This window comes from Camellia sinensis, chromosome 1, assembly GCF_055761805.1.
Source record: "Camellia sinensis isolate YWXY chromosome 1, ASM5576180v1, whole genome shotgun sequence".
Classification (NCBI taxonomy): Eukaryota; Viridiplantae; Streptophyta; class Magnoliopsida; order Ericales; family Theaceae; genus Camellia; species Camellia sinensis.
The window spans coordinates 136,433,093-136,454,100 of NC_138961.1; the positions used below are offsets into that span (position 1 = coordinate 136,433,093).

The window sequence follows — 21,008 nt, forward strand, 5'->3', positions numbered from 1 at the left end:
ATACACTCTTTCTCACAACACTCAAATAAAACAACAATCCATGGAGTCATGGTGGAGTATAAGGAATTTATCTATAGGTTCTTAATTAATTTTAATTTCATATGACCATGAGTGTAATTACAACCATAAAATAAATCCATATAAAATCCTAAACATGGCATATACAACTAATCAAAATAATTAAAATCAATCCATCATCTACATGCAAATACAAAATCAATCCAACATCAAATAAAAATAAATAAATAAAAACAACGAATCAATCCATCTTCTAACCAATATCTATGGATTCTAAATTTATTTTAATTTTATATAATCATGAGTGTGATTACAATTATAAAATCAATCCATATAAAAATCATTAATCTTGCATATACAACTAATCAAAATAATTAAAATCAATCAATCATCTAAAAACCTTGAACCTTACATACAAACTAAACAAAATAATTAAATTTAATCAATTATCTAAAAATCTTAAACTTTACCTACACAACTAATCAAAGTAATTAAAATTAATCAATCATCTAAAAACCCTAAAGTTTACCTACACAACTAATCAAAGTAATTAAAATCAATCACTTATCTAAGAACCCTAAACTTTACATACACCACTGGTCAAAATAATTAAAATTAATCTATCATCTTTATGTAAACACAAAATTAAACTAATATCAAACAAAATAGATAAAAACAAGAATTAAACATAAATCAAGGGAAGTGAGTTTTGTACTCATAATTATTTTTGAAGATCAAAGAATCACTCAAAGAATTAATAAAGTCACCCAAAATAAAACCCTAAACCTTGCATACCAAACTAATGCAAATAATTAAAATCAATCTATCATACAAAAACTCTAAGCCTTACATACACGTCAAATCAAAATAATTAAAAATTAGTCAATCATCTAAAAATTCTAAACCTTACATACCAAACTAATTAAAATAATTACAATCAATTAATTATCTAAAAATCTTAAACATTACATATACATCTAATCAACATGATTAAAATTAATCAATCATCCAAAAATCCTAACCTTACATACTCAACTAATTAAAATTATTACAATCAATTAATCATCTAAAAATCCTAAACCTTACATATACGTCTAATCAACATAATTAAACTTAATCAATCATCTAAAAAAATCTCAAACCTTACATACCCAACTAATTAAAATTATTACAATGAATTAATCATCTAAAAATTCTAAACCTTCCGTATACGGCTAATCAACATAATTAAAATTAATCAATCATCTAAAAAAAATCTTAAACCTTACATACTCAACTAATTAAAATTATTACAATCAATTAATCATCTAAAAACCTTAAACTTTACATATACATCTAATCAACATAATTAAAATTAATCAATCATCTAAAAAAAATCCCAAACCTTACATACCCAACTAATTAAAATTATTACAATCAATTAATCATCTAAAAATTCTAAACCTTACATATACGTCTAATCAACATAATTAAAATTAATCATTCATCTAAAAAAAATCTCAAACCTTACATACCCAACTAATTAAAATTATTACAATCAATTAATTATCTAAAAATTCTAAACCTTACATATACATCTAATCAACATTATTAAAATTAATCAATCATCTAAAAAATCCCAAACCTTATATACCCAACTAATTAAAATTATTACAATCAATTAATCATCTAAAAATTCTAAACCTTACATATACGTCTAATCAACATAATTAAAATTAATCAATCATCTAAAAAATCTCAAACCTTGCATACCCAACTAATTAAAAGTATTACAATGAATTAATCATCTAAAAATCCTAAACCTTACATATATGTCTAATCAACATAATTAAAATTAATCAATCATCTAAAAATCCTAAATCTTACATATACATCTAATCAACATAATTAAAATTAATCAATCATCTAAAAAAATCATAAACCTTACATACCCAATTAATCAAAACAATTAAAATCAATCTGTCATCTTCATATCAATACAAAAATCAAATCAATATTAAACAAATACAAATAAATAAATATAACGAATCAAATATAAACAAAAAAAAATAGATTTTGTACTCACAATTATTTTTTATGATTGAAGCAATATCTAAAAAATTAATTAAACCACCAAAATAAAACCCTAACTCCCTTTCTTTTTTTTTTCTTTCCACGCCACACACACAGCACAGCACAGCACCCTTTTTGTTCTTCTTGGATGATCAATCAACCTCTCTCTCTCTCTCTCTGGCTTGCCGCCTCAGAGAGAGAGAGAGAGAGCGCACAACACTTCCCTTTTCTTTTCTTTTTTTATAACCTAGTTGACTACCTATTATATATATATAAACCTAAATCTCATACATAACACCTAATAAATTATTATAATATATTATATTATGTAATACACATAATTATAATATATATAAATATAAAATTAAGTATATATATAAAACGCCTCTTTTTTTTTAACAAAAATAAATATATAAATATATGAATTAATTGAATAACACAATAAATTTATTAATTACAACCTTAAATTCGTTAAATATCACATTAACTAAACAACACATTAAATTCTCATGTAAACCGCACAATTAATAAAGCAAAATATAAAATAAGATAATAAAAATAATAAGTAATGACTTAAGAAAATTAGGGCCGCTACACAATCTTTCGAGCGATGCCCCGTTGTCATGATAAGTGTAGCGGCACCTTGGGTTGAATCTCCTCTAAGCATCTCCCAATTTTGTCGACCATCAGAAGAATGTCTCATCTCAGATTTCACTAAGAATGCAATAGATTGGTATTTGAAGACCGTTGTAATACCGGTCCATGCCTTTAACTTTCTTTTGGCATCATTTTCCTCACTTTGAGGATTGTTAGCCCGGTCGTCATTATAACTCTTATTTCAGCTGTTATGGTTTGCACCACAGTTTTGATCTTTTGTCCTGTTGTTTGGACTGTTGTCCTCTCGCCCAATCGAATGGACCTTTCCAGCGACTCGTTTTCCTGGTGCTACCGATTTTCCTTATCGATCGCAACGATAGAATCATCTTCAACTCGAATGTGTTCATTGATTCACTATATCAGCAACTCTATAATGGTGTGCTAGTTCATTGTAAGCGAGTCCCTGAGTCTATGTCCAACTGGCAAACCTCGCTTATATTAGGCGATCACCAAGTTTGTAGGGCAGTCGAGGATCTAGTTGTATGTCTCCCAGTATTTGGTGTTGTACCCCTTCAACAAATTACCCAACTTCATCTTCACACCCAAAAGGTGATCCATTTATTTAGGTGTTCTTGTGTTAGTCTTAAATCTTGTAACAAATGCCTCTGCCAATTGCTGCCAACCCTCGATACTCTCTTTGAGCAGACTCTGGAACCACTTTAGGCCCAATTCTCTCAAATTCGTTGGGAAAATAAGGCACATCAAGGCATCACTCTCAAACTGTCAGTAATGGCTTAAGTACATGTACAAATCCGTCTTTGCTTCGTATGGCGTAAACTTGGGCTGGTGAAAGCAGACGAGAAGTGGGACGTTCTCAATCTCAAAAGAGAATGGGGTGGCACTCAAGCTCGCCAAGTCCCGATCCATCAATGCCTGCACCACCATTTAGGGTGGCAGCATCGCAACCTCCTTACTCGCATGGGTTCTGGGGGGAAACCTCTGCAACACCAGCATCCTCTTAGCCTCCCTCTAGCGCATTCCTCCAGAATGTCCCTCAAGTCCTCCGAGAAAGCAGAGTAAGAATATCTCGACGTCATTAGCGGATATGAAAGATGGTAGATGCTGTCCTATGTGCATGATCTCTCCATCGGCAAGACAGAGTCGCCAACTCGGTAGCTTCAGGTAATGGAAAGGAAAGGAGTCTCTCATCTGCTCAGATTGCCAAAGCGATGGGTTTGGGCACGCTCACTGTGTTTTTCGACTCTGGCAATGTCCTTCCCTTTAATCTGTCACTTTAGAGCTTCCATCTCTGTTGCCATCTGCCAAATGATGGCGTTTTGGTCTCTTAGCTTGTGCTCCAGATGTTGAGTGTGTAACCCTCTTCGTCGTTGGTGTCCTTCAAGGCTTTGCGAGTGCTCAGAGCTCCTCACGCGTTTGTCTTGTGCGTCTCTAGGCAGCCCTCTGGTGGAGGTCTCTAGACCAGCCATGTTTGGAACAGCGGGCAGGTCGCCTCGCCTCCGAACTAACTCTAGAGTGATGTTGTCAACGACGAACAACAGAATCTCGTCGTTGTTCAGCATTGTAGTTGGTCAAAAACGCTTGGAGGACAAGGTTTTGAATGTTAAGAATTTACACAGATGGCACCAATTATACGGGGAAGAAATATCCGTCATTTTCCATACGCCTTGCTACCAAGCTCTTTTTACTCTGAATGAACTTTGGTTCACTGCAAACAAAACAAAAATGAGCTACTCGATGGGTGGTTTTTCAAAAAACCCCTCTGATGGTCAAGTTAGTTCACTTGAGAAAGAGAGAGAGAGTGGTTAGAGTTTGCTTACCTTTCTCAAAGTCTAGTCACGCCTCTTATCTAGGCTGGCCATGCAACCCCAGATTATGTACGCACTATCTCTATTGTCCTTTGTTGGACGAGTGGTTATACTGCTCTCGCTTTTCCTTATACGTGATACTGCCAAATAGTATTGGCCAAACCGCGAAACGGTATTGACACGTGCCTAGAGCGGATTTCTCTCCATGTCATTGGACCACGTAAGAGCGCCTTAACCGAACAATCACTTGTGGCATCCCCAGAATACCAACACAGGACATGGTAATGATGAGGCATGTGTACTTGTAGGACGAGTGATGACTCTGCTAGAACTCAAAGAAGAAAGAAAGTAGCTGCCTTTCCTATCTTTAACTCATAAGTTGTAGGCAAAAGCTAAGAAGCACTTTCTGACATGGCAACGCCTAATCCAAAAAAAATAATTAGTAATTTAGAAACAATTATTAGTATTTGTGAGCTCTAAGATCTTACCATCCATCTTCACTATCTGCAGGGCTCGTGTTGGGTTTGCAAATAGCAAAAACAATTGCCCATCAGAGACAGAGAGAGAGAGAGAGAGAGAGAGAGATATTTGTTGTTGAGACTTGAGTGTTAAGAAAGTGATCCAAAAAAGAAGTGGTGGTGACATTTAAAAGAGTAGTAATACTCTAACTTAAAAGATAAATTTATTTTTTAAATTTAATAATGTGACAGTTTATTAAAATATTTAAAATAATTATTTCTTATATTTTTTGTAATCCTCAATTAATTATCTCGTTTACACTTGACTGAATCTTAAAAATAGATCTAAAAAATCGACTTCTACATCATTTTTTCATTAAAAGATGTTGTGAAAGAAAAGAGAGAGAGACTATATTGTCAACACGCATGCAAGAGAGGCCCGGGTTAATCGAAGGTGGTGCATTGATTGGCATTTTTCATCCTTGTGCTTCTGTCCAAAATCTTTGTTACCCAATGGCAAGATCATGTGCCTTAACATTCTTATAGTTTAAGTAATATTTTTTTGAACGCAGTTTAATGTAATATTTGATTGTAAGATTAGGTTGATTGGAATTATAAGTATGATTAGATTGATTGCTAATATTATTAATGTGATAGTATTAAGTTAGAGAAGTAAAATTAATTATGTTTATTTATGCACTAGTGTAGTAGTATCAGTTGGTTAAGATTAAATTTATGAAATTACTTAAAAGTTCTAAGGCTATGTTTGTTTACCGGATTAAGTTGGAGGAGAATGTGAATACGGTGGAATTGAATGATGAAATTAGTAATGCAGTAGTATTAAATTAGAGATGTAAGATAAAGTATGTTCGTTTGAAGAATATTGTGGTGGTATTAGTTGGTTAAAATTAAATCTATGAAATTACGTAAAAATCCTTATTACATAAAAAAGAGATTTTATTGTGTTTGATAAATAAAGGACAAAATAAACATTTTGCTTCAATCCAAGGGGATTGGATTAATCCTAACCCCATCCAAGGGAATGCAAATCCTACGCCCAAGTAAGATTAATAGTCATGTAAGACTCATAGTCCCTTATCATATAGCACAACAAATATGAATTTGATAGGACCTACGGGATTATTAATTCAATCCCACCACCGAAGAGGCTAAACAAACCTGGCCTATAAAATAAACTTTGTTGTTTTTATAAATTGAGAGTAATAAAGTTTTTTTCACCTTCTACTCCAAATCTCATGTTATTCTTCAACAACCAAACATGATTTTCATGGATCCCATGGATTTCTTCGAACCTATAATTAAACATGACTTATTTTATCTACATCTTTACCATTGAGAGTGCATTAAATTTTTTAGAGAAATCTCTCCATGCGGTATGCTATATAATAAAACTTACAAAATTTCTGTAAAAATTTATTTGTGAGGCGTATCATATTAATTTATAAGTCTCTCAATGTTTTAATCATCCATCAATTTTTAATAAAAAAAAATCATTTGTATAATATTTTTCTTTGTAAAAGATCTAGTAGGTACTGTAGTCTATGTCATAGACATAGAAGACTCCTCCGCACAGGTCGTCAATGAACGAACTTCATCACTATACAAGTGGCTCAACCTGACAAGTCCAGAAACACCCTTATTAGGAGGGTAGTGTGGTCCTCCTCCTCTATGAAGTTGTTTGTATCAATGGAGACATAATGGGGTTGTTTGTTTGAATTTTTTTGAGTTAACTTATAATTTTTAATTTTGAAAAAGTTATTTTAAATTGTTTGGTTAAATTTATTTTAAAAAGTTTTTAATTCTAACAACTTAGTTTAACTTTAAAAAATTGATTCTGAGAAACTGTTCACTCCTTATTTCTGATTATCAACTTCTACTGTGGACATGTCAATTTACGGTTATACTCTTAGATTTTTTTTATTTTTTATTTTTTTAAAAATAGAGAAAGACCCAAATGAACTATAGATTATTATTATTATTTTTTATGAGAAATGTAGACAAGTAGTGAATAACAAAAAATAAAAATTATTTAAAAAAGTTACTTCACAGTTTATTTAATAAACACTACTCAGCAATTTAAATCTATAATCCAACAGCTACACCAAACAAATTAACAGCTTCTGATTAAAGTCATAATCTATAATCTGTTAAGTTATAATCTATAATCTATTTTAACAATTATACCAAACGGGGCCAATATAATAATAGAGGGCAGCGTTTGGAAGGAATGCAGAATTTACAACACAAACAATCACAAATGTGAAACAGTGGTGGGATTCATATATAAGGCTTATTATATGGGTGTTTGGAAAGCGGGTTTTTATATAATTTTTTTTAGTGGTAGGATATTATTGGATAAAAAAAATTTAGTGTTTGGAAAGATAGTTGAGTTTTTTTTGTGGTTGAATGTAATATTTGTGAGAGAAAAATTGAAATAATTATGGAGTTGGATATGATATTTTGTTTGGATTTGTTTTTTTTTATTTTGCAAAAAAATTATCTTTTAGTGAAAAAAATCAAAAAAAACCCAACAGACTATGTTTCAATTTTGGTTTTTAGAGTGTTTCATAATAATAATAATAATAACAGAAAAGAAAAAAGAGAAGGATGTGGTTATGAGAAAAAGATCTTCCAACTCCTCCACAAGTGCAATTGTACACTCATTTTATGATCTTCAGATTAATTGTACTGGCTTGGGTTTTGGTTCAAACAAAACAGAGATATGTTGGGTCTTGTTTGGTAATATTTATAATTTTTTATTTTTTATTTATAAAAAATATTGATATGTTTATATTTATTTTTGATAAAAATGAAAATAATTTTTTTTAATGCATACATATGTTTTCCAAAAATAGTTTAAAAAATAAAATAAAATGTTGCTAGCTGTGGTTGGAGCTGGGAGGACTCACCAGAGATAATGATTGGGTAGCTGCCCTCTCCCTCTCGCTCTCTCTCTCTCTCTCTTGCGGACATGGCCAGCCATGGGGAGGAGGGAGCTGGAAGTGGTCAGGGGAAGTCAGGGTTGAAGTGGTTGAGGAAAGGTGAGGTTGGAGTAGTCCGGGGAAGGTAGAGGTGGGTTGATCATGGATGGTGGCAGGGGAAACAGGCGACAGACAGCGGCAGGAGAGGATAGGAGGGGTTGGGGTAGTCAAGGGAGGAGGCCGGTGGGAGTGGCAGTGACTGACAGTTGACAGTTGAGTTAAGGTTTCTGAGATTGAGAATAAGAAAGAGTACTTCTAATATAATGTGCTTACTGTGTCCACATACAAAACATGTGCACCAAGAGAATTGGGTGAATAAAAACTCCAGTTTTTAAGTGCCATCTTAAACTAGAGATGATTAAAAAGACAAAGAATTTCGATGAAAAAGTACACGATCATATCCTCTGCAGAAAGTTTTCCAAGAAATGAAAATCACGTGAAAGGTCAGAAGTTTTTATAAACAAATTAACAACTCTAGAGAAGAAGATGAATTTCAAGATTTAAGAAAGCAATCTTGCTTTCAGCTTGAGACTTCTGTGAGCAGTTGGGGAACATGAAGTTGACAAGGAGTAAAGAACCAATGGGGAAATATTGAAAGACAAGCACGTAGCACATTCAAAATATAAAGACAAGAAGAAATCCGAGATATGGTGACTTGTAAAATCAGTGTTTTTGAGAATTAGAAAGAAACATAGAAACATCTGCACAGGATCAGTTGTTTGGGAAAAAAAAAAGCATACAGAATTCCCTCATAATGTGCAACATAAGTTAAAGCCAACTTAAGCGTTGAAATTTCATCCAACTCTCTACAAGCTAAAAGAACAAGCCATGACGAACCTCTATAAGACAGATACTGGGCAAACACCCCATGGACGAAAAATAACTTTAAGTGCCACAAGTACCTTAAATATCTGTATCTATGTATGTATATATGTAGATATATTAATCAGCAGATGAGTTCTAAAGAAATGAACTGAGTACTCAGTGAATTGATGCGCGCGGAGTACGGGGCCGAACAGGTGTCTTTGATGGGCTTACCCTACAGTCGTGCAACACAAAAAATAAAAATAAACAAAACGACAAGATTAAAAAATAAATGAATGAATAAACATTAATTAACCTAGTTCAGCCAAGTGAAGTGAAGAGAGAAGGAATGATAAGATGAAAGAATCATGGGCACAATTCACAAAACCAACCTAATCGGCAGTGATCCCAAAACTGCACCGCTACAGTTCAAAGCAGCAATTGCACTCTCAGCCTGCAAGAGAAACACAACCTATAGCATATGAACACTATCTTCATGCACTGTATTATAACACAGATGCAGCTGAAAATGGTGACAAAATGCCACCAGAGTGATTACATGTAAAATTAAGTACCTAATTCTTTCTATCAAAATAAAGAAACAGCAGTCAAAGACACGTGTACCTTAGTACCAGATAAAAAAGAATGCATTTTCAATGCGTTCCCTAAGAGCACATGTTAGGAAATTTAAAATGTATGTACAATTTTTATTGCATGCACTTCCATGCAAGATGTATAAGCATTTTAAGGCTTCCTTTGGGAGTTAGCTAAAAAGCTAGCTTATTGGCTAAAAAATAAGCTAACGAAAAAGCTAGTTCGTTTGACATATTCCTAACTTTTATAACTTTTCTAACGACATTTTAGAGTGGCTTAAAGTTGGCTTTTTGGCGGGAAATGGATGTCCTAAGAAGCATGGACACTTCTAAGAAGGTAACGTGTCGTGTCCGACACCAACACAACACCACTTGTCAAACATTTCCCAACACTCCGACACAAACAGAACACGTTACAAGTTTAAATAAATTAACTTGGAAAATAGTAAAATAAAAACAAAGTAAATTTATACGTAGTCTTCTCATTTAGACTTTAAAACTTAGCATTTTTTACTTAAATATTCATGCATATGACATATATTTATCCTTCTATATTACTTACAATAAATATATAAAATTATATACTTTCCACATGTCTCTCACATGTCATCTCCTACATATTTTGAAAATTTGCATGTCGGCATGTTTGTATCGTCACATGTCCGTGCTTCTTAGGGTATGTCCAAATGACCCAAAGGATTTTGTGAACAAAATGAATTTTTTAGCCAAAAGTTGGCTTTTAAGAGGTTGTCCAAGGAAGCAAAAACTTCTTATTAACAAAACCCTTCTTAAATTATCTTCTAGCAATTAATTTTGATACACTGAGCAAGGCCCAGAGTAAGCCCCAGGCTCAGATTTTTTTTTCCAAGTTTGATATTAAAGCAGGTTTCCAGCAGGTTGGAATTCTTATGTGGTATTTAGTAGATCTGTATCACATCATATACCAATCCAACTCAATGACTCCATTCATACAGAATTCACCAGAAAAGGAACACCATGAAATGACAGGGACATCCATTATTCGTAGTCCTGTTCCAATAACTCAAATATACCAACTCTTATCAAGGAAAGGGAAAGAGTAGCCACACAATGAAAATAACAAGACATGATCGGAGCAGATATATTCAGCAAGGTTAAACGTATTAAGGAAACTAGAAGATAGGATGGACGGGAGAGAGGGTGAGAAAAAGCACTCAACAAAGAACCAAATGGAAACATATTCCCTTATTCAATGGTGTACAATGTACATTATCATTCAGTTTAATAGTTCTATTATGACAATGTAATTGTGAGGTTACGGGACCAATTCAAGCTTACAACAGCAAAAACCCAAATACTAAAATCAGCATATGATGCTGATTGAACATGTGTTTGTACCAAGAGACATTCTCTTACTACTTAAAGACCATGCATTGACTTACAAGGTTGTAGATAGAGCTGACAAGGGATTAGAGGTTCTATGGAGAGTGGTAGAACATGTCAGACACTGCAGACCTAGAGTACTGGGGAAGATATGGAGCAGTCCAGCTAAAAGAGAGCCAATGGAGTTCAATAGCTCCAAGTACATAGCTCAAGGAAGACCTCTATAATAGCTCAAAGTACAGCTCAGGGAAGACCTCTTAGAAGACGATGAATGTCCAGACTTGTTATGTAAAGGAGTGCTGCTTATATTTGTAGAAGGTTGTTCATGACCATAACCATTTGCCCAGATATTCTGTTACGATACATTATAACTATTAGATTGTTCGGATTTGTCTCAATATCTCCAAGGTTCTGGACGTGAGCAAAGTGATATGATCACTTATAGTAGAGCTGCCCTAATGCAGCTATACCCACGGGAACCTCTCGTGGTGCTTGCCTAAGACCTCAGCATCCTTAAGCCCCGTCTCTTAGCCTAGACACCTTAAACCATTGGCGAAGGGGCACGGGGAAACGTTATGACCACTGTGGTTATGTGTCATGCCATACAACCACCACAATAGAGAGATTCCAGGACTCCTAACTCTCATGGGGGCATCAATTCGGCGAGGCTTCACATAATTTGAGTCTTGGGGCTTGAGCATATACGAGATGCTTCCATGTCCTTCAATATGGGTCCGTTAAGACTGAATGCATAAAGTCATGAACCTTACACGTGTCCCTCAAAAGGCTAACATTGTAGGTTCCTGTGCTGACATGTAAAATATATGCCACTGCTTGCGTTCACAACATGTGACGGTGTAGAAGGTATCTCTATTTGCCCCTGCACACACATTCATTACGCAATGTGGAAATGCATGCAAACATATGACTAATGTTTCCTATGTGTCAGGTTCTCAAACCTTATTGCCCCGGGCATCTAAATGTCGTGGTATAACACCAATGATGTGTCATGCTGTATGACCACTTTGGCGATACATTGCTCAGTAAAACCTTCGTGATAGTGAGATGCCTAAACTACTAACTCCGGCGGGATGACAGGTCGACGAGGTTTCATATAAATGTAGCCTTGGGACTTGGGTATATATACAAGATGCCTATGTGTCCAACATATGGCTCAGTTAATATCGAACACATGGACCTTATATGTCCCTGTCGAATGACGTGTTACGTGTAAAGTGCATGTCACATGCAAGAGGTATCTATCTACAAAGATTAAGCGAGACTACTCCTAACTTGAACAACCCAAACAAAAGATTGTAAAATTCAATAATTGACAAATCCAAATGCCAAGAGGTTCGTATGATGAAACTACATTCTCTATAGTCCTACACATATATTAATTGTGAAGCGGTGCCCATCCAAAAAAGAATAACAAGAAGACAGGTCAAATTCACAAATTAAGGTTTTAGTGCAAGAGGCCATCTTGTTTATGCTATGAAGTGCATTGATAGCATCATCAATCAACATACTAAAGAGGATAAGTTAAAAATGTCCCTCACATATTTTGGGAGCAAGAAAAATGCCCCTTGCACATGTTGCACATTTATTAAATCATTATAAAATAATAAATATCAAACGCTAAAAGACAATAAGAAGCATCCACAAAGTTGCTATAGCATAGGAGTAGATAAATGATGGTAGACTGACTTGTAACCGCAAGCAGTCAAAACATAAGACCACAAATCATATGAATCAAGTCTCTTCACTGTAATCACAAATTAAGTCCACTACACCAAATGATTATTGGTGCATGATAGTCAAATAATAATAGAAATACATACTAATTGGTAAGTCATATGAATCAAGTATCTTCACTGTAATCACAAATTAAGTCCACTACACTAAATGATTATTGGTGCATGATAGTCAAATAATAATAGAAATACATACTAATTGTTAAGTGATTTCCTAGCAAAAGAAAGATAATTTATAAGCCAGTTATAGGAGGCACTCAAATCAATGCATAAATAATAAATAAGAGTCTAAGGAGACACCAGTGCAATACAAAATTGAAGGAAGCAGGTTGGATTTGTTATGCGCAAAGAAGTTCAATGACTCCAATGGATAAGGAATGATATGGTTCAAGCTAGAGGCAATGCAAGCTTGCATGGCATCATTACATCCGCAATGTGAGCCCATTTGTGAAACGGTTCTCTTTTTTCCTAGCAGGACCACACATCTCTAAAACTACTAATTCCTCAAAGAATAACAGGACAAGTCCTGCATCGTCCAAAGTATCAAACAAGCTCAACTCGTCCATGATGATTGTTCCTTTTTTCTTACACCAATTAGACAGACTAACAAAGCAAAAAGAAAACACCAAACAAAGATAGAGGAGCAATAAGACACAAATTCATCCAACATTTTCTTTCTCAAAGATGAGAGATGAGAATGCAATTTCTGCAGGAGAAAATCATCACTAAACAGGAGAACTATGTTTGCTCATTCCCTCACTGCATCAGAAGCAGCTCGAAGCATAGCTGTCAAATTGGGATTCAACTTGTGAATCATAATGATTCAGTCACTTTTTCTAAATCACATAGAAAAATATATCTACACACTTAGATATTAAATATATCTTAGAAATACGAAATATTTTAAATCAACAAAAATGTCATTTTGAATGATGATCACATAGTCTAATAGATAAGAACTTAACATGGGCTCCCATGTGTAAGAACACCACCTTATCTTTTCCATTTTAGATATTGCTTACCATTCTTAATAAAGCAAGTAAACATCGACAAACTTTCAATTCCAAGCAACAATAACTCAACAATAATGTTTTTAACTTTTTACAAAGAAAGTAAAAGAAACACTCACCTCAAAACGGGGGGTTAAGAAACCCAAATCTCCAAAAATTTTAAAAATTCTCACTTGATGCCTTCAAAAAATCCCTTTTATAAATGCAAACAAGTAGATAAAATTGAATATTAAACCTAGAACATTGTACAAAGAGAAGGATCGTCTTTTTTGTAGCGTTCGAGTCTTTGAGAGTAAATAGGGAAGGAGAAAGTCAAAGGTAAAGACCTTAAAAAAGTTGTGTAAACCCTTTTTCAACATAATACCCAAAAAGGAGTGGCAAAAATCAATTTCAATGAATTGAAAATGAATCGATTGATTCACAATTCACCAATTTGGTTCAACGATTCACCCTCAATTTACAACTATTTGTGATTCACGCAATCTATTCATATTGCTTACCTACTTAATCAATTCGTATGATTCTAATAACAAAGGCCCAAAGACCTATAAAGCACGGACACAGACACGGATACGGATACAGGACACGTGATTTCAAAAAAATAGGGACATGAACACGGCGAGAGACACCGAAAAATATTATTATATATATTTGCTATGTAAATTAATATTATGTTACCAAACAATCAAAAATAATAAAAACTAACATTAATTCAATATATATAAACCACTACATTTAAACAAATTAATAAATTATCTATATTTGAACACGCTTGTCCCTGCCGTGTCCCCTGGAAAAAAAAAATATAGATAAATAAATTAAAGTGTGTCCCCTACAAAAAAATAAAAATAAAATTAAGGTGTCCCCACATCCGAGATTGCTACGGCACCTATTTTGAAGTATCTGTGGCTACATAGCCAAAGACTCTAGAAACGACCTGCAAGGCCCAAGGGTAGGGAGAACATGAAATGTTCACAACTAAAGATCAACATCCTCTTCAAAGTAGAAAAAATTATAACCTTTAGTGATGGTTGTCCAAGTAGCAAAGCTACCTGCTTATGCCTCTGGTTAATCAAGCTCATCAATCATAACAGCTTCACAAAATGATCTCTTCTATTCTTTGTTAGTGTTTTCAACTAACAATATGACTCAAAAATCTTGTCTTAGTGAGAGCAACAAAGCACAATGTCACCCTACCTGCAGAAGGAGAGAAAAGCTCTCCACCGTCTTTGTGCCTATTATTGCCAAACATTTAATACACACCATATTTGAGAACGGAATTAAGTGCATAAATCTACATGCACCCGGTGGTTTATCAATTAAATGCATTACGCATGAGCACTTGTCACTAAAATCATGAAACTGACTGAAAATAGGTTAGGTCATAGAGACATACTATTGAAAGTTGAATACCGATTATTGAATACAGTTCATGACACGAGTTTTTTGTTTTCATTCTCAACTAAGTATTATTTTCAAAAACAATCAAATCTAAAAATTCTATGATTAAATGTTTCAAAACTAGAAATTCATTAAATAAAATTTTCAATGGTTAATTCTAAATTTATTAAACAGCCTACAATCTTTGTTAAATAACTGACTACAATATTTTACGTATGCCCTATGAGTGCATCCTAAAAAAACCTATCAACAATTATGCAAGCTTTCTGTCACCAACTTGTAGCAGCTTACTTCTCTTTAGCCTTAACTTAAGGCCCCCTTTAACACACGTCATCCCCCAGTCTGGGGCTCACTACACCTCAGGAGCTCCTAAGACCTCCTGAGGCACTTGCTCAAATTCAACCAGAAGACACCTTTTTCTCCATAAGTAAATCCAAGACACACTTTTCAACCCACTAATTGTAATCTAATCAACATTTCCGACAAGAATTTCCTACTAAGGTGTTGTTTGATAATGATGAATACTACAAATTAAGTACTAAAACTAAATGGCGAATTTTTTAATTTACAAAATTGTTTGGTATGTACTAAAAAAATTAAGAGCTAAATTTAATCAAATTGCTTGATATGTACAAGAAGTTGAAGTTTAATAGTGACGGTGGCAGTGGATGTGTTATGGTGGGACTATAGTTGATGAAGGTATTCGTAAAGTGGTGGGGTGATAGAATGGGTGGGGGTGGTAGTGGCACCAGCTTTGGTGGTCAAGTGGTGGTGGCGTTTGGGGATAATTGTGCTGATGATATTAATGTTGTTGGTGATCGTAATTGGGTGGTGGTGGTTTTATGGCTATGGTTATGGTTATGGTAGCAGTTGTGGTGGTTGCAATAGAGGTAGCAGTGATGGTGGCTGTGTAGTAGAGGTGGTGGGTGATAGTGTAGTGACAGCAGCAACGGTGCTAGTGAAGTTATGATGGTAGCAACAATAACAATGGTCTGGTGGTGGGGTAGAGTAAAGGTGGTGCTGGTGATAATGATGCCAATGACGGTAATGGAGTTGCAATGGTGGCGGCAACATTGGTGTTGCGGTGGTGGCAACATTGGTGGTGATAGATTGGGGGTGACAGTGGTGGTGATTTGGGGGGGTGTTCATGGCAGCAATAGTTGTACAGTGATGGAGTTGGAGAGATGGAGCCAATGGCAACGGCGGTGACAGCGGAGTGATGGTGGTTGTTGAATGGTGGTGGTGAAGGCACAACTTAATTGCTGCATAAGTGGGAGAAAAATTAAGCATTCAGTAAGAAGTCTGATATTTAAATTTTAGTTTATTTTTAAGGGGTACTAGAATTTTGAAGTGATATGAAATGTGGTTTATCAGACACACTTAATTTATTTTCACTAAACCCAATCAGCTTTAAGTGTTTAATTCGGTTATATCAAACAACCCCAGTCAAAGAACGAGGCATCTAAAATGGTGACAGAATGCAGTATACAACTTGCACCTGTAGATATGCAGGATGCACTATGATGGAGGAACCAAGAAGTCGTGCATATTTCCAACCCCAAAAGCAAAGAACTAGGACATGCTAAGCTGAGTGTCTTTCTAGAATGAAGTTACGCAAAAGTAGAATGATTTCACAATCATATGAATCATAATCACTGGAACCAGAAAACAGAAAAACAAAACAAAGTTGTCTTGAATTTGACAAAGGCAAAATGTAACACCAAGTTATAAATTCAGTTGCCAAAATACATTCTTTCAAATGATTCTCCGGAAAAAAAAAATCCTAAAGCTTGAATTTGGCAAGGCATCATGACATAATCAGATACTCACATGATGGTCCAACTAAAATATTGCACCAAACTAACCTGTGAGCAACACATCAATTGTGTAGCTGAACCCCAATGGTTGAGATTAGGCCTCTCAAGTCAAGCTGACTCTTTCTAAAGGCACCCCAAGTCTATCATCAAAGACATTACATTTTCTACTTTATGATTCCTTAATTTCATTAGAAAGCTTATTAAGGCATTATAAACAACCTCTAACAAAATACAAAGAACAGCATTTTTCTTTATCCACATGTTTCACATCTTTCACACCCATCAAGTCATATCATAGCATCAGTTATTTCATTAGAGATCTATTCAATCAAATCAAAGCAGCCACTTCTAAAATAAAATAAATATGCACAAATAATTTACCTTCATTCTTCCCAAAAAAAAAAACTCTTTAATTAGTTATTGAAAACTCTCAAAAATCTTTGTCTAAATTTTGGGAAGTCCAGTTCCAAACAGCACTGAAAAATAAACTACCAAAAATAAATATTTTGACCCAGATTAAAATATATGAATCACACAAATTCATAGTGCAAAAGAAGATAACAAAGAGCAGCAAGAAGCTAATGGAATTGACAATATGGGAACAATATATTATTATCAACTCTAAAACAGATAATCATGTTGCATACAAAATATGAAATAGTAACACAAATGAAAAGAATGTGGTAGTTACCATTATAAACTCAACAAAAGCAATATGAGTCGAATGCTGATAGTCTCCAAGCAACCTCAAGCGGTGAACCTATGGCATATAAGATGTTCCACAACATATGGTTAGGAATTCAGGAACGAGAAGCACTTTCAGATTTGTCACAAAAGCAGCTACAAACCTCTCCACAAATGGATTCGAAAAATAGCTTAACATCTGCTTGAGTAACCTGTAACAGATAAACATATAGATTGTCAACATTTTGCTCACTCAATGCTTGCTAAACACATACAAAGGTGTTGTATACAAATTCCAAAATTACCTTCTTATCAATATTTGTACAATAAATTGTCCTCGCACACATCTCCCGTTCATCTTCAGACTAGAAAACAGCATCCAAGCATTCAAAGTAAAAAGGCAACAAATTTGTATCAGCATGACTTCACATGCATTCAATTTCCGAGACTGACCAACCACTAGCATGAATAGTTCACATTACAAGGGCGTGAACTGGCAGAAGAACTTCTCACCCGTGGCAAAAACGTAGGATTAACAGGTGCAATTGCAGTTTTTGAAGGCAAAACCCTGACTGGGTAGTATCCAAGCATAGTCCCTGCCAGACTCAAAGCATTTCTTGCACCTTCTGCAGTTAATTAAAATGTAACGCCACCCAAATTCATCAATTACATATCAAATAGAGAAATTGTAAAGTAAACATCTATTCATAATATATATATATATATATATTAGATAAACAAGGTTGTTATCATACCCTCATCAGTAAACTCAATAAAGGCAAAACGGAGAACTGAATTAGGGTCACCACAAACACGACAATCAACCACCTTCAACCAAAAGATAGGAGAAAAATGTTAGAAATGCAATGGTCCATTAGCACAAGTAAAAAGGGGTGCCAATGTGATCAAACACAAATGCAATTACCTGTCCACAACTAATAAAGAGAGCTGCAAGTTGTTCTTCCGTAACCTAAATCAAACCCGAAAGCACAACAAATGTCCAAGATAGTTTCATAACAAAAAAATGCTAAATACCCAAAACAAGACAACTGCAAAAAAAGACAATCCAAAAGCTAACATAACTGCTCTTTACCTGATGATCAATGTCAGATACATACACAGTCCTCCTAATTACCTCTTCTCGCTGCGCCATACTCGTACGGCTGTTGATCCTTCTCTTCCCCTGACTATAGCTATTCTTCTTCTGAACATAAATTCGCAAAACCAAAACCATCAGTAAAATAGCATAGCACACAACAAAACTAACATGAATAAAAAAAAAAAACAACAAGAGGAAGAAGCAATTAATCCTTCATTTGGAAACAACAAAACAAATACTAGTTCTCAAGTACTATATGGTTGTCTCAAACAAAAACAAGAAAAATAGAAATATCTAAATTTAGGAGTATTATTTATACAGAAGGAAATTTTCTTAGCAACCAAACGGAGCAGTGCAAAAGAAAAAAGAAAAAATATATATAGATATATAGATATATAGATATATACCCGTCTAGCGGTGTTTCCATTGGCAATGCCAGAGTTAGTTTGCATCAGAAAATTGTTGGAATAACCAAGGAAGCCATTAGAGGGTTGCAGTGGTCTGTAATTGGAGAGAGATGGGGGCACAAATTCTTCAGCCATAGGGTTCAACTTAGACAGCATTTCCTCCAAATCCCTCATCTCTCGCTTAAAACCCTCACCACCATCATCATCATCATCATCATCTCCATGATTTCTCATCAATTCACCATTGCCGTGCTGCTGAACTACACTCACTTGAGCAACAGACTTGTGATTATTAACAGTACCGTTACCGTTCACCGGAGCAGTGTTGTTGTTCATCGTCGCCGGCGATGACATCATCTTCTGTTGCTGAGCGATCATGTGGAAACTCTGATGATGATGTTGATGATCATTTGACCTCAAAATAGGGTTAGTAGTGTTGTTGTTGTTGTTGCCCTGGTGGTGGTGTTGTTGTGTTCCCATGTGATTTGACTTCGATTGATCCATCGCCTCGGTCCGATTTGACGAGTCTACGTTGATTCCAGCATTCTCAACTACCGCCATGATCGAACACCTCCGTTACTCCAAGAAAACAATTTGTGTTTTTTTTCTCCGATGAGTTCTGTAAAGTTTTCCGATCGTCAAACAGAGAAAATAAAAATAAAAATTCAAAACATTGGTCGAAAAACAAAAATCATACCTAATGAGTCTAAAACGCGTCCATTGATCAAAAAAATAAAAACAACCAGCACCTCGAAGATCTAAGCAAAAAAAACAAAGAGGAGAGAAACAGAGCAGAACTTTTCCTTTCTATACTATTATTTTATTACTGATTCAGCTGATAGAATATGTACTATTTATATATATATATATATATATATTTTTATGTATATATGTAGAGAGAAATTATTTTTTATAGATAGGAACGTTTGCGAGAGAGAGAGAGAAGAGGTGTGTGCTTTGAACCATCCGTTTTCGCCAGTCTAACAATTTTGGACGCACATCACAAAAACCCAAAATGATGAACAGTGAGTGAAGCTTTCAACTTTACTAACCATCTCTAATGGTTTATTAAATACATCTCTAATGGTTTATTAAATGGATTATTAAATTTAAAATTGATAAAAAAAAAATTATTTTTTGTTGCTTCAATTTAGTACCAAATTTTTCATTAAATTTAGAATTTTTTAAATTTTTTTATCAATTTAAGGACAGATGTGTCTTTCATCAAATCACTGTTCATTATCGTTAGACTTTCATCACCGAATGTCCACCTCAAAGTAAAAATTTGTAAGAACATTACACTGACCGATTGACAGGCCGGACATCTGCCTAGCCGTCTACTGGTGAACCGGTGGTTTAATGAAGCTTTAAAAATCTATGTTAGAGCACTTGATATTAAATGAAATTTTTTACTTTAAAAAAAAATAAATAAAGTTATTACTTCAATTTAGTACCAAATTTTTCATTAAATTTAGAATTTCTTAATTTTTTTTATCAATTTAAGGACGGATGTGTCTTTCATCAAATCACTGTTCATTATCATTAGATTTTCATCACCAAATATCCACCTCAAAGTAAAAATTTGTAAAAACATTCCACTGACCGGTTGACCGACTGGGCATCTGTCTAGTCGTCTACCTAGTGAACCGGTGGTTTAATGAAGCTTTGAAAATCTATGTTAGAGTACTTGATATTAAAGGAAGCTTTTTACTTAAATTTGGTGAAAAAAAATAAAAATAAAAATGCAAAGTTACAGATGCCCTAACCCAAAATTCAAAAAAAAAAAATTAATTTTAAATGAGTAGGGTAGAACCCTCAAAAAAATTATTAAAAATGAATGGAAAATATTATGGTACACATCTTTTAAAATGACTCATTAATTGTTATAAAATGACAAAAAAAATATGTACCATATGCACTTAAAGAAGAAAATTACATAATTTTATATTTTGAATCATAACTAAAAAAATATCATAACTAAATACAACATAAAGTATAACTAAAGATATCATGAGTTATAATTAAAATAATGTCATAACTAAAGAAGAAAATTACTCATAACTAAAGAAGAAAATTGTATAACTAAGAGTGCTTATGGTACACTCCTTGTAAGGGTGTACATAA

The 21,008-nt window shown here is 34.1% G+C and overlaps 1 protein-coding gene across 2 annotated transcripts; it reads right to left on the reverse strand.

Annotated features, from left to right (window-relative positions):
- Nucleotides 1-8,601: 8,601 nt before the first annotated feature.
- CID13 (CTC-interacting domain 13) lies at nt 8,602-19,937 on the reverse strand. Of its 2 annotated transcripts, XR_003639583.2 has the most exons (12): nt 19,582-19,937; nt 18,885-19,503; nt 18,472-18,582; nt 18,304-18,348; nt 18,134-18,206; nt 17,892-18,004; nt 17,684-17,743; nt 17,543-17,590; nt 17,386-17,454; nt 17,076-17,170; nt 9,150-9,211; nt 8,602-8,992 (listed from the first exon to the last, which is right to left on the reverse strand). XR_003639583.2 is itself a non-coding variant. In XM_028236002.2 (11 exons), the coding sequence occupies exons 2-11, from the start codon at nt 19,443-19,445 to the stop codon at nt 8,935-8,937; spliced, it is 1,200 nt and encodes a 399-aa protein (XP_028091803.2). In that variant the 5' UTR covers nt 19,446-19,503; nt 19,582-19,937; the 3' UTR covers nt 8,602-8,934. The 2 variants fall into 2 exon arrangements, 1 of the variants encoding a protein (XP_028091803.2); XM_028236002.2 differs by lacking the exon at nt 17,076-17,170.
- Nucleotides 19,938-21,008: the final 1,071 nt, after the last annotated feature.

What these genes read in the sequence shown, in the direction of transcription:
- CID13 (XM_028236002.2), bottom strand. Translation starts at nt 19,445, where the DNA reads ATGGCGGTAGTTGAGAATGCTGGAATCAACGTAGACTCGTCAAATCGG. An exon ending in ATGGAAACACCGCTAGACGG is followed by an intron (nt 18,583 to 18,884) that starts GTATATATCTAT and finishes ATTTATGTTCAG; the next exon opens with AAGAAGAATAGCTATAGTCA. An exon ending in GTACAAATATTGATAAGAAG is followed by an intron (nt 17,591 to 17,683) that starts GTAATTTTGGAA and finishes TATCTGTTACAG; the next exon opens with GTTACTCAAGCAGATGTTAA.